Below are 12567 nucleotides of genomic sequence, written 5' to 3' on the forward strand. Positions count from 1 at the left end.
CTTCTTTGTGTCAGAGTAGGTACATGTAGAGTAGTCAGACTTCTATGTGTCAGAGTAGGTACATGTAGAGTAATTGGACTTCTGTGTGTCAGAGTATGTACATGTAGAGTAGTCAGACTTCTTTGTGTCAGAGTAGGTACATGTAGAGTAATTGGACTTCTGTGTGTCAGAGTAGGTACATGTAGAGTAATTGGACTTCTATGTGTCAGAGTGGGTACATGTAGAGTAATTGGACTTCTATGTGTCATAGTAGGTACATGTAGAGTAATTAGACTTCTTTGTGTCATAGTAGGTACATGTAAAGTAATCAGACTTTTATGTGTCATAGTAGGTACATGTAGAGTAATTGGACTTCTATGTGTCAGAGTAGGTACATGTAGAGTAATTGGACTTCTGTGTGTCAGAGTAGGTACATGTAGAGTAATTGGACTTCTGTGTGTCAGAGTAGGTACATGTAGAGTAATTGGACTTCTGTGTGTCATAGTAGGTACATGTAGAGTAATTGGACTTCTGTGTGTCAGAGTAGGTACATGTAGAGTAATTGGACTTCTGTGTGTCAGAGTAGGTACATGTAGAGTAATTGGACTTCTGTGTGTCAGTAGGTACATGTAGAGTAATTGGACTTCTGTGTGTCAGAGTAGGTACATGTAGAGTAATTGGACTTCTATGTGTCAGAGTAGTTGCATGTAGAGTAATTGGACTTCTATGTGTCAGAGTAGGTACATGTAGAGTAATTGGACTTCTGTGTGTCATAGTAGGTACATGTAGAGTAACTGGACTTCTATGTGTCAGAGTAGGTACATATAGAGTAATCTGATTTCAGTGTGTCAGGGTAGGTGTATGTAGAGTAATTAGACTTCTTTGTGTCAGAGTAGGTACATGTAGAGTAATTGGACTTCTGTGTGTCAGAGTAGGTACATGTAGAGTAATTGGACTTCTATGTGTCAGAGTAGGTACATTTAGAGTAATTGGACTTCTGTGTGTCATAGTAGGTACATGTAGAGTAATTGGACTTCTATGTGTCAGAGTAGGTACATATAGAGTAATCTGATTTCAGTGTGTCAGGGTAGGTGTATGTAGAGTAATTAGACTTCTTTGTGTCATAGTAGGTACATGTAGAGTAATTGGACTTCTGTGTGTCAGAGTAGGTACATGTAGAGTAATTGGACTTCTGTGTGTCAGAGTAGGTACATGTAGAGTAATTGGACTTCTGTGTGTCAGAGTAGTTGCATGTAGAGTAATTGGACTTCTGTGTGTCATAGTAGGTACATGTAGAGTAATTAGACTTCTTTGTGTCATAGTAGGTACATGTAAAGTAATCAGACTTTTATGTGTCATAGTAGGTACATGTAGAGTAATTGGACTTCTATGTGTCAAAGTAGGTACATGTAGAGTAATTGGACTTCTGTGTGTCAGAGTAGGTACATGTAGAGTAATTGGACTTCTGTGTGTCAGAGTAGGTACATGTAGAGTAATTGGACTTCTATGTGTCATAGTAGGTACATGTAGAGTAATTGGACTTCTATGTGTCAGAGTAGGTACATGTAGAGTAATTGGACTTCTATGTGTCATAGTAGGTACATGTAAAGTAATCAGACTTTTATGTGTCATAGTAGGTACATGTAGAGTAATTGGACTTCTATGTGTCATAGTAGGTACATGTAGAGTAATTGGACTTCTGTGTGTCAGAGTAGGTACATGTAGAGTAATTGGACTTCTGTGTGTCAGAGTAGGTACATGTAGAGTAATTGGACTTCTATGTGTCAGAGTAGGTACATGTAGAGTAATTGGACTTCTATGTGTCATAGTAGGTACATGTAGAGTAATTAGACTTCTTTGTGTCATAGTAGGTACATGTAAAGTAATCAGACTTTTATGTGTCATAGTAGGTACATGTAGAGTAATTGGACTTCTATGTGTCAGAGTAGGTACATGTAGAGTAATTGGACTTCTGTGTGTCAGAGTAGGTACATGTAGAGTAATTGGACTTCTGTGTGTCAGAGTAGGTACATGTAGAGTAATTGGACTTCTGTGTGTCATAGTAGGTACATGTAGAGTAATTGGACTTCTATGTGTCATAGTAGGTACATGTAGAGTAATTGGACTTCTATGTGTCAGAGTAGGTACATGTAGAGTAATTGGACTTCTGTGTGTCAGAGTAGGTACATGTAGAGTAATTGGACTTCTATGTGTCAGAGTAGGTACATGTAGAGTAATTGGACTTCTGTGTGTCAGGGTAGGTGTATGTAGAGTAATTAGACTTCTTTGTGTCATAGTAGGTACATGTAGAGTAATTGGACTTCTATGTGTCAGAGTAGGTACATGTAGAGTAATTGGACTTCTGTGTGTCATAGTAGGTACATGTAGAGTAATTGTTCTTCTGTGTGTCAGAGTAGGTACATGTAGAGTAATTGGACTTCTGTGTGTCATAGTAGGTACATGTAGAGTAATTGGACTTCTGTGTGTCAGAGTAGTTGCATGTAGAGTAAGATTCATGTGTATTGTCATTTTTATAGTCTTAGCATATTTAGACAACTTCATCTGTTAAAAAATGTACCTACAACTTAAATTTTATTCTCAGATTTCTATACTGGAGCGATTCCCAGAGGGTTCATCCTTGACTGATTCAGAAGTGATGAGGGATTATCAGAAAGCCAGGTATGTATTGATAATTAGCTACACATGGCTTTTTCTGATATCTGAATTTCTCTTTGAACGTTTTCTTTTCTCACATAATTTTATTCTATTTCTACATTTTGGATTCCATTTGATTTTCTTCAAGTGTGGTTTTAGTGAAGGATGAAATGATAGTAATAGTAGTGTTTACAGTACTTCAGCTCAATACTGGCTGTAGGATGCCAATCCAAAGTAAAGCTCCTAAAATGCAAATATAAAGAATTGCAGAAAAACATATCGGCACTTCTTTTGTATTGTATTCATTCATGCCGTATGGAAGATCAAATGGCTGTCTTTCTCTTTCTGCTGAAGTAAATACAATATCAGCATTATTTTTCAGCATTCATTTAAAAAGAAAAAATAATAACTTTTGTGTCGTCTTACTGATTGGATACTGCCATGTATATAAAAAAGACAGTTTTAATCACTGTTTAAAGATGCCAATCATTTTCAATATAAAAGCAAAGTGGAGAATATTTGTCTTCCATTTATTTCACCGGTGAAGGTTTATCAATTTATCATAAGGTCTATTGTAATGGTGATGCAGGTTATCTGTCTGTGACATTATGTCACATGCATTAGGCTGTTTGTACAAAGTCTTGTAGACATCATCTGACATGAGATGTATGACATCAAGTGAACTTACAATTGACCAGTCATATTTAACAGATTGTATTCTGCACCATGACAAAATTTCACGCAGTTAATGTATTTGAGCATTGTTGTGGTGGTAGTGATTATGTTGCAGACGATATTGCTTTTAGTTTAATCACTTTGTAACCACGGAAATGTCCATGCTGTATTGCTTTTAGTTTAATCACTTTGTAACCATGGAAATGTCCATGCTGTATTATTTCTTTTTCATTACAGAGTGCGGATCGATCAGCTGGAGAAGGAGAAAAAAGAATGGATACATGAATTGAGGATGGCGAGACAACAGAGTGCTTCGGGAACTGATCTTGTGAGATTCGTATTGTTTATTCATAACATTGAAGATTAAGTTGATGCACCTCTTGAAATTAAAGGATGATTATTCTTTGTATCCTTTGCACAAAAGTGTAAAGGGCACGTACAAATATAACACTTCACAGATATGTGGATGGACAAACAAATAGACTGATAATGGTGCTCATTTTTCTCATCCTGACTTGGCCAATTAATTAATTAATTGTCATCTGCAATTATAAAGTTAAGTTTTAGGTCACAATTTAACAAAATAAACTTGTACGAAATACTGTTATAATGTGAATTGAAGGCTGCAACGTTTGTCCTTAGAAGTTTCACATTTTCTCCTTCTTACCTCTGTTACATGTTTCACAGTAAAAGCCACATTCAGGAATTGTTAAGACATGGACATAATCCTTATCATGTCTCCATTTTTCTCAGTTTGGAGATGACATGCTCACCAAGGCCAGCAACTATGACAAGGTGATGACAGAAAATATAGAACTTCGAATGGCGCTGAAATCAACAGAACTTGATAAGGATAAATTCAGACTTGATAATGAAAGAGTAAGAATATTTCTGATCACTAACAAAATCAACAATTTTCTTTTTTTCTTCTTCTTTTTTATGGTGTTATTTCTTGGTTTTATTTTTGAATATATACTGTATATGGGGATATGGTATCGTGGTTTTTATGGAAATGGTCAGTTTTCTTGGGGTATACAATTTTGTGAATACAAAACTGCAAGAAATTCAACAACATTTATGACATCATATGCATAATGACATCATCTACAATGACACTGAGAATACTCATGCATGATTAATGTATCCCACAGGGCATTTCTCACATGGGCAAACTGCCTTGTTTATCCAAGCTTGTAGGGACATAAGTGTTGTTAATTGTAAATAATATATGCAGGTTGTGGTGTTGGTTTAGATAAATTGAAACTTGATATAATTGAGACAATTAGCAATGATACTATTTTATCTAGCTGTTCATAATCTTGCGCATTTGCATGCAATTTTGATACGACTTTTTCACTCATTGTCTCAGTTTATTCCCTTTTCTATTTCAGATGAAAAAAGAACTTGCAAACTTTGGCCCAGAGTTCTTTGAAGAAATAGAAGATCTCAAATTTAATTATAAACAGGCTTTGGAGAAAAACATTATCTTTGAGGAAAAATTAAAACAGTTGTCAAGACAGTTTGGAGTACAAATACCAGGATTTTAGACTTAGTTTACAATTGTCAGTTTTGAATTGTTAGCAGTAAAATGGATGTCTTGACTCCTGTAAATTTTTCTTCTTTTGTTCTGCCATCTGAAGGAAAATAAAAATATTGAATATGTTGTAAAGATGTATGCAGTTGATCTTACAGTAAAGCAATGTGGCATTCTAATTTATCAAAGCTGTATTATTACATGTATAGAGTTCAAGATATGACATCTAATGTCTACTGTGTCATTTCTGATAGCAAACATCAGATAAAGAAGATACAAGACCGATTTAACATAGCATTGAATTAATATCTCAAAAATATTAAAAATCAGAATTATATATATATATATATATATATATATATATATATATATATATATATGACATTTCTTTTTACCAGTGCTATATTTAGCATGCCAGTTCTACAGTATGTCACAGTTTGTGTCTTCTGTCAAAATGATGAGCTTATTTAATTCCATATACAGAAGTTTTACTGGAAAGATAAGGCACATAAACGGTCTGTAAGAATGTGTGTTGATCGTCTGGTTTTCTTTTTTATATCATATTGATGTTTTGTCATTTACATTGTCGTTAATATCCATCTTTTGTCCATAACATATTGTGATTACTAAACTGAAGTCAGACATTTTTTATTTAAATGTAACAGTTTTTTTTTACATCCAATTGTACTTGTATGAGATACCCTTCAAAATGTATCCACCTTTGAGTGTATACATATACTGGTGACAAATTATATACCTCTAATTATTGGTCACATTAAAGTTAATAAAATAATGACAAGAACAGAGCTTGTAAATACTCACAGTTACTGAATATAAGACCCTTATTTGCCATCCCATAATGTGTTGGCAGATCAGAGTAAATGTTGTTTGTTCTGCCAATTACTCCTACCAAACTGCAGTTTTTCATATTTGGGTGTTCATTACACATGAGTAAATAAAGCACTTTTTTCATGTTTTTCAGGAAAAGAGAAAAGCGCATATATATATATATATATATATATATATATATATATATATATATATATATATATATATATATTCTGTTTAAAGCAAAACCATATGTCAGTCAAGCACTTGAAATTCATTTACAGTAATCATGTGAATGTGAAATATGAAGGTTGATGAATAGTCATATTTTCATAAAAATTTGCCAAATATTAGTTTCAGATATTTGTTAAGCTATTCCTTTTATAGATGTAGTTGTAATAAGATATATGTATTTTAAGTTTTTTAATTAGGTTACTATGTCTGGTTTGCCTGTACAGTTAAGAAATGTGGATAGTACAGCCTGGCAAAATCCCAGTGTTATGGGCATCTTTACTCCTGACTGCAAAGTTTTGGGCCGGTCTCATTTTCAAACAGGCACTTTTAAAGTGGGGCTACTTTCTACCCACCCTCTCTCGTTCTTGCGCTTTCTCCCCCCCCCCCACAAACTAATATGTAATTAAAATGTTTCCATTCAAAGTTTTGTATCAAACAGGTATCGAATGCATAACACAAAAAATGAATGATGTCTTTCTTTGCCCTATAAACATTAATAGAACTGCTATGAATATTGTAAAACACACGCATGACATAACATTTTAGTCAGGCTGTAAGTGGTGTATTTCAATTAAGCCACTTATAAACTGTATCGTCTAATTATCTAATGTACACTGTATCGAATGCTGAAAATGTTTAAAATGTGATACTGTTTACTTCTGTATTTTAGTGCATTTATACACATTAGTATTTGATAACTAAATTGTGATAAAAATGTTTGTCCCATTCCTATATAAATGTTCTGTTATATATATATATATATATATATATATATATATATATATATATATATATATATATATATATATATATATATATATAATGAAATAGAGTACAAACAAACATAATTTGAATAAAACTTGCAAATGTTTCTTCTGTTTTTTTCCTGTTTTCTCTTATACACGCTTTTTTAACTTATTATAATTATTGAACAAAAATTCCACATTATGCTGTACCTTGTGTTTTACTTTTGCCCTCACCAAAGTATATAATGGGTGTCAATGGATCAAAGTCACAAAGAATGAAGAAAATGATTTTTTCATGAAAAGTTTAGTTATAGACCATGTACCATGTTCAAGGTTGTAGAAAACTTACACTTAAGGTATGAAAGATGCCTGTTGATTTTAATTTCAAAAGATTAAAAGGCAAGGTCATTGTAACTGAATTAAAAATGGACTTTGCAGAATAATTATTGTTCCTAATTAAAATTCCTTGATGAAAGTGAGTGGTTCGATTCACTTAGGGTAATGCAGAAGTCTCTAGATTCTGTGGTCTAAAGGTTAATGGTTGGGTCATGTAGATTCGGGGGTCTAAAGGTTAATGGTTGGGTCATGTAGATTCTGGGGTCTAAAGGTTAATGATTGGGTCATGTAGATTTTGGGGTCTAAAGGTTCATGGTTGGGTCATGTAGATTTTGGGGTCTAAAGGTTAATGGTTGGGTCATGATAAATCGGGGGTCTAAAGGTTAATGGTTGGGTCATGTAGATTCTGGGGTCTAAAGGTTAATGGTTGGGTCATGTAGATTTTGGCGTCTAAAGGTTAATGGCTGGGTCATGTAGATTTTGGGGTCTAAAGGTTAATGATTGGGTCATGTAGATTCTGGGGTCTAAAGGTTAACGATTGGGTCATGTAGATTCTGGGGTCTAAAGGTTAATGATTGGGTCATGTAGATTTTGGGGTCTAAAGGTTAATGGTTGGGTCATGTAGATTTTGGGGTCTAAAGGTTAATGGTTGGGTCATGTAGATTCTGGGGTCTAAAGGTTAATGGTTGGGTCATGTAGATTCTGGGGTCTAAAGGTTAATGATTGGGTCATCTAGATTTTGGGGTCTACAGGTTAATGGTTGGGTCATGTAGATTTTGGGGTCTAAAGGTTAATGATTGGGTCATGTAGATTTTGGGGTCTAAAAGTTAATGGTTGGGTCATGTAGATTCTGGGGTCTAAGGTTAATGGTTGGGTCATGTAGATTTTGGGATCTAAAGGTTAATGGTTGGGTCATGTAGATTCTGGGGTCTAAAGATTAATGATTGGGTCATGTAGATTCTGGGGTCTAAAGGTTAATGGTTGGGTCATGATAAATCCGGGGTCTAAAGGTTAATGGTTGGGTCATGTAGATTCGGGGGTCTAAAGGTTAATGGTTGGGTCATGTAGATTCTGGGGTCTAAAGGTTAATGGTTGGGTCATGTAGATTCTGGGGTCTAAAGGTTAATGATTAGGTCATGTAGATTCTGTGGTCTAAAGGTTAATGGTTGGGTCATGTAGATTCTGGGGTTTAAAGGTTAATGGTCGGGTCATGTAGATTCTGGGGTCTAAAGGTTAATGATTGGGTCATGTAGATTCTGTGGTCTAAAGGTTAATGGTTGGGTCATGTAGATTCTGGGGTCTAAAGGTTAATGGTTGGGTCATGTAGATTCTGGGGTCTAAAGGTTAATGATTGGGTCATGTAGATTCTGGGGTTTAAAGGTTAATGGTTGGGTCATGTAGATTCTGGGGTCTAAAGGTTAATGGTTGGGTCATATAGATTCTGGGGTCTAAAGGTTAATGATTGGGTCATGTAGATTCTGGGGTCTAAAGGTTAATGGTTGGGTCATGTAGATTCGGGGGTCTAAAGGTTAATGGTTGGGTCATGTAGATTCTGGGGTTTAAAGGTTAATGGTTGGGTCATGTAGATTTTGGGGTCTAAAGGTTAATGATTGGGTCATCTAGATTTTGGGGTCTAAAGGTTAATGATTGGGTCATGTAGATTTTGGGGTCTAAAGGTTAATGGTTGGGTCATGTAGATTCTGGGGTCTAAGGTTAATGGTTGGGTCATGTAGATTTTGGGATCTAAAGGTTAATGGTTGGGTCATGTAGATTCTGGGGTCTAAAGATTAATGATTGGGTCATGTAGATTTTGGGGTCTAAAGGTTAATGGTTGGGTCATGATAAATCGGGGGTCTAAAGGTTAATGGTTGGGTCATGTAGATTCGGGGGTCTAAAGGTTAATGGTTGGGTCATGTAGATTCTGGGGTCTAAAGGTTAATGATTGGGTCATGTAGATTTTGGGGTCTAAAGGTTCATGGTTGGGTCATGTAGATTTTGGGGTCTAAAGGTTAATGGTTGGGTCATGATAAATCGGGGGTCTAAAGGTTAATGGTTGGGTCATGTAGATTCTGGGGTCTAAAGGTTAATGGTTGGGTCATGTAGATTTTGGCGTCTAAAGGTTAATGGCTGGGTCATGTAGATTTTGGGGTCTAAAGGTTAATGATTGGGTCATGTAGATTCTGGGGTCTAAAGGTTAATGATTGGGTCATGTAGATTCTGGGGTCTAAAGGTTAATGATTGGGTCATGTAGATTTTGGGGTCTAAAGGTTAATGGTTGGGTCATGTAGATTTTGGGGTCTAAAGGTTAATGGTTGGGTCATGTAGATTCTGGGGTCTAAAGGTTAATGGTTGGGTCATGTAGATTCTGGGGTCTAAAGGTTAATGATTGGGTCATCTAGATTTTGGGGTCTACAGGTTAATGGTTGGGTCATGTAGATTTTGGGGTCTAAAGGTTAATGATTGGGTCATGTAGATTTTGGGGTCTAAAAGTTAATGGTTGGGTCATGTAGATTCTGGGGTCTAAGGTTAATGGTTGGGTCATGTAGATTTTGGGATCTAAAGGTTAATGGTTGGGTCATGTAGATTCTGGGGTCTAAAGATTAATGATTGGGTCATGTAGATTCTGGGGTCTAAAGGTTAATGGTTGGGTCATGATAAATCCGGGGTCTAAAGGTTAATGGTTGGGTCATGTAGATTCGGGGGTCTAAAGGTTAATGGTTGGGTCATGTAGATTCTGGGGTCTAAAGGTTAATGGTTGGGTCATGTAGATTCTGGGGTCTAAAGGTTAATGATTAGGTCATGTAGATTCTGTGGTCTAAAGGTTAATGGTTGGGTCATGTAGATTCTGGGGTTTAAAGGTTAATGGTCGGGTCATGTAGATTCTGGGGTCTAAAGGTTAATGATTGGGTCATGTAGATTCTGTGGTCTAAAGGTTAATGGTTGGGTCATGTAGATTCTGGGGTCTAAAGGTTAATGGTTGGGTCATGTAGATTCTGGGGTCTAAAGGTTAATGATTGGGTCATGTAGATTCTGGGGTTTAAAGGTTAATGGTTGGGTCATGTAGATTCTGGGGTCTAAAGGTTAATGGTTGGGTCATATAGATTCTGGGGTCTAAAGGTTAATGATTGGGTCATGTAGATTCTGGGGTCTAAAGGTTAATGGTTGGGTCATGTAGATTCGGGGGTCTAAAGGTTAATGGTTGGGTCATGTAGATTCTGGGGTTTAAAGGTTAATGGTTGGGTCATGTAGATTTTGGGGTCTAAAGGTTAATGATTGGGTCATCTAGATTTTGGGGTCTAAAGGTTAATGATTGGGTCATGTAGATTTTGGGGTCTAAAGGTTAATGGTTGGGTCATGTAGATTCTGGGGTCTAAGGTTAATGGTTGGGTCATGTAGATTTTGGGATCTAAAGGTTAATGGTTGGGTCATGTAGATTCTGGGGTCTAAAGATTAATGATTGGGTCATGTAGATTTTGGGGTCTAAAGGTTAATGGTTGGGTCATGATAAATCGGGGGTCTAAAGGTTAATGGTTGGGTCATGTAGATTCGGGGGTCTAAAGGTTAATGGTTGGGTCATGTAGATTCTGGGGTCTAAAGGTTAATGGTTGGGTCATGTAGATTCTGGGGTCTAAAGGTTAATGATTGGGTCATGTAGATTCTGTGGTCTAAAGGTTAATGATTGGGTCATGTAGATTCTGTGGTCTAAAGGTTAATGGTTGGGTCATGTAGATTCTGGGGTCTAAAGGTTAATGGTTGGGTCATGTAGATTCTGGGGTCTAAAGGTTAATGATTGGGTCATGTAGATTCTGGGGTTTAAAGGTTAATGGTTGGGTCATGTAGATTCTGGGGTCTAAAGGTTAATGGTTGGGTCATGTAGATTCTGGGGTCTAAAGGTTAATGATTGGGTCATGTAGATTCTGGGGTCTAAAGGTTAATGGTTGGGTCATGTAGATTTTGGGGTTTAAAGGTTAATGGTTGGGTCATGTAGATTCTGGGGTCTAAAGGTTAATGGTTGGGTCATGAAGATTCTGGGGTCTAAAGGTTAATGATTGGCTCATGTAGATTCTGGGGTCTAAAGGTTAATGATTGGGTCATGTAGATTCTGGGGTCTAAAGGTTAATGGTTGGGTCGTGTAGATTCTGGGGTCTAAAGGTTAATGGTTGGGTCATGTAGATTTTGGGATCTAAAGGTTAATGGTTGGGTCATGTAGATTCTGGGGTCTAAAGGTTAATGGTTGGGTCATGTAGATTTTGGGGTCTAAAGGTTAATGATTGGGTCATGTAGATTCTGGGGTCTAAAGGTTAATGATTGGGTCATGTAGATTCTGGGGTCTAAAAGTTAATGGTTGGGTCATGTAGATTCTGGGGTCTAAAGGTTAATGATTGGGTCATGTAGATTCTGGGGTCTAAAGGTTAATGGTTGGGTCATGTAGATTCTGGGGTCTAAAGGTTAATGGTTGGGTCATGTAGATTCTGGGGTCTAAAGGTTAATGGTTGGGTCATGTAGATTCGGGGGTCTAAAGGTTAATGGTTGGGTCATGTAGATTTTGGGGTCTAAAGGTTAATGGTTGGGTCATGTAGATTCTATAGTTTATGTAGCAGTAGAACACCCAAGTATATTTTATTCTTGACAATTATGGCCCCAAAATATTTGATTGCTTTAGTGTCTTTATCAAGGATTAGTCACTGGGTATTCTGGTGAACTGATTCTCTTTAGGTGGTTTTGCTACATGAATTAAAAAATATGGTACATCTTTGCATTCTGTCGGAGGCCCCTGAGTGTCCGAGTGGTCTAAAGCACTCACCGTTCCGGATCACTTCCATCTGACCTCTGTCTGCTTGGGTTCAAGTCCAAGGCTTGGCTAGCATGGGTACGTGGGAAAGCCTGCCAGTAGCTTCTCCTGGGTTGGTGGTTCTTCCTGGGTTTTCCAGGGTTCTTCCTCCACCAGTTATACTGGCCGCCATGTATAGCCTATCTTGTGCTGAAAATGGCGTTAAACCCTACAACAACAACAAATACATTTTATCGAAAGACAGTAAGATCATTTTGTTATAGAGTATGTTCCCAATAACCTTGTGTACGGTAATGAAACCTCTGCAAAAAGAACAGAAAGTAGATAAAAATGACCCAACTTACATTTTAATTCTATCAGAAATGATGAAGTAATAAGACAGCAAGTGCTTCTAATGACCAAAAAGGAATGAAAACTTTGTCTTTGATGAAACAATGTGCCAACCACTAAATTTAGGAGTAATAAAACTGCAGAGTAAAGAAGTGAATATTGGTAATCATTCATCTAATCAGTAATGTACATCACAATCTTCCTTGTACATCTGCAACATATTAATAACCTTTCCATATACTGACCTAAATTGTTGCATGTTCTTTGTTGTTTCTGTAATTTACACAACGGCAGCATCAGTATGAATTGGATATTTTTCAACAATGATGCTCAAGATGTAAGGATAAAAATGACACTGATGCTTTACATCTTTCTTTTTCCTTTTTCATAAAATCTTTATTCAATATGTACATGTTTTTAAAATATACAATTGACACAGATGTTTTTATCTACTTGCA

The 12567-nt window shown here is 36.4% G+C and overlaps 1 protein-coding gene across 2 annotated transcripts in view; it reads left to right on the top strand.

Annotated features, from left to right (window-relative positions):
* Nucleotides 1–6642, top strand: part of LOC149773054 (centrosomal protein of 290 kDa-like) — a 175172-nt gene extending 168530 nt beyond the window's left edge. For both annotated transcript variants that reach the window (XM_089946845.1, XM_089946846.1), the window contains exons 55-58: nucleotides 2582–2658; nucleotides 3547–3637; nucleotides 4063–4188; nucleotides 4701–6642. In XM_089946845.1, coding sequence (XP_089802971.1) covers nucleotides 2582–2658; nucleotides 3547–3637; nucleotides 4063–4188; nucleotides 4701–4856 — 450 coding nt within the window. In that variant the 3' untranslated portion in view covers nucleotides 4857–6642. The remainder of the gene's footprint in view (nucleotides 1–2581; nucleotides 2659–3546; nucleotides 3638–4062; nucleotides 4189–4700) is intronic.
* Nucleotides 6643–12567: the final 5925 nt, after the last annotated feature.

This window comes from Sinohyriopsis cumingii, unplaced genomic scaffold, assembly GCF_028554795.1.
Source record: "Sinohyriopsis cumingii isolate HCF-2022 unplaced genomic scaffold, ASM2855479v2 utg000913l, whole genome shotgun sequence".
NCBI lineage: Eukaryota > Metazoa > Mollusca > Bivalvia > Unionida > Unionidae > Sinohyriopsis > Sinohyriopsis cumingii.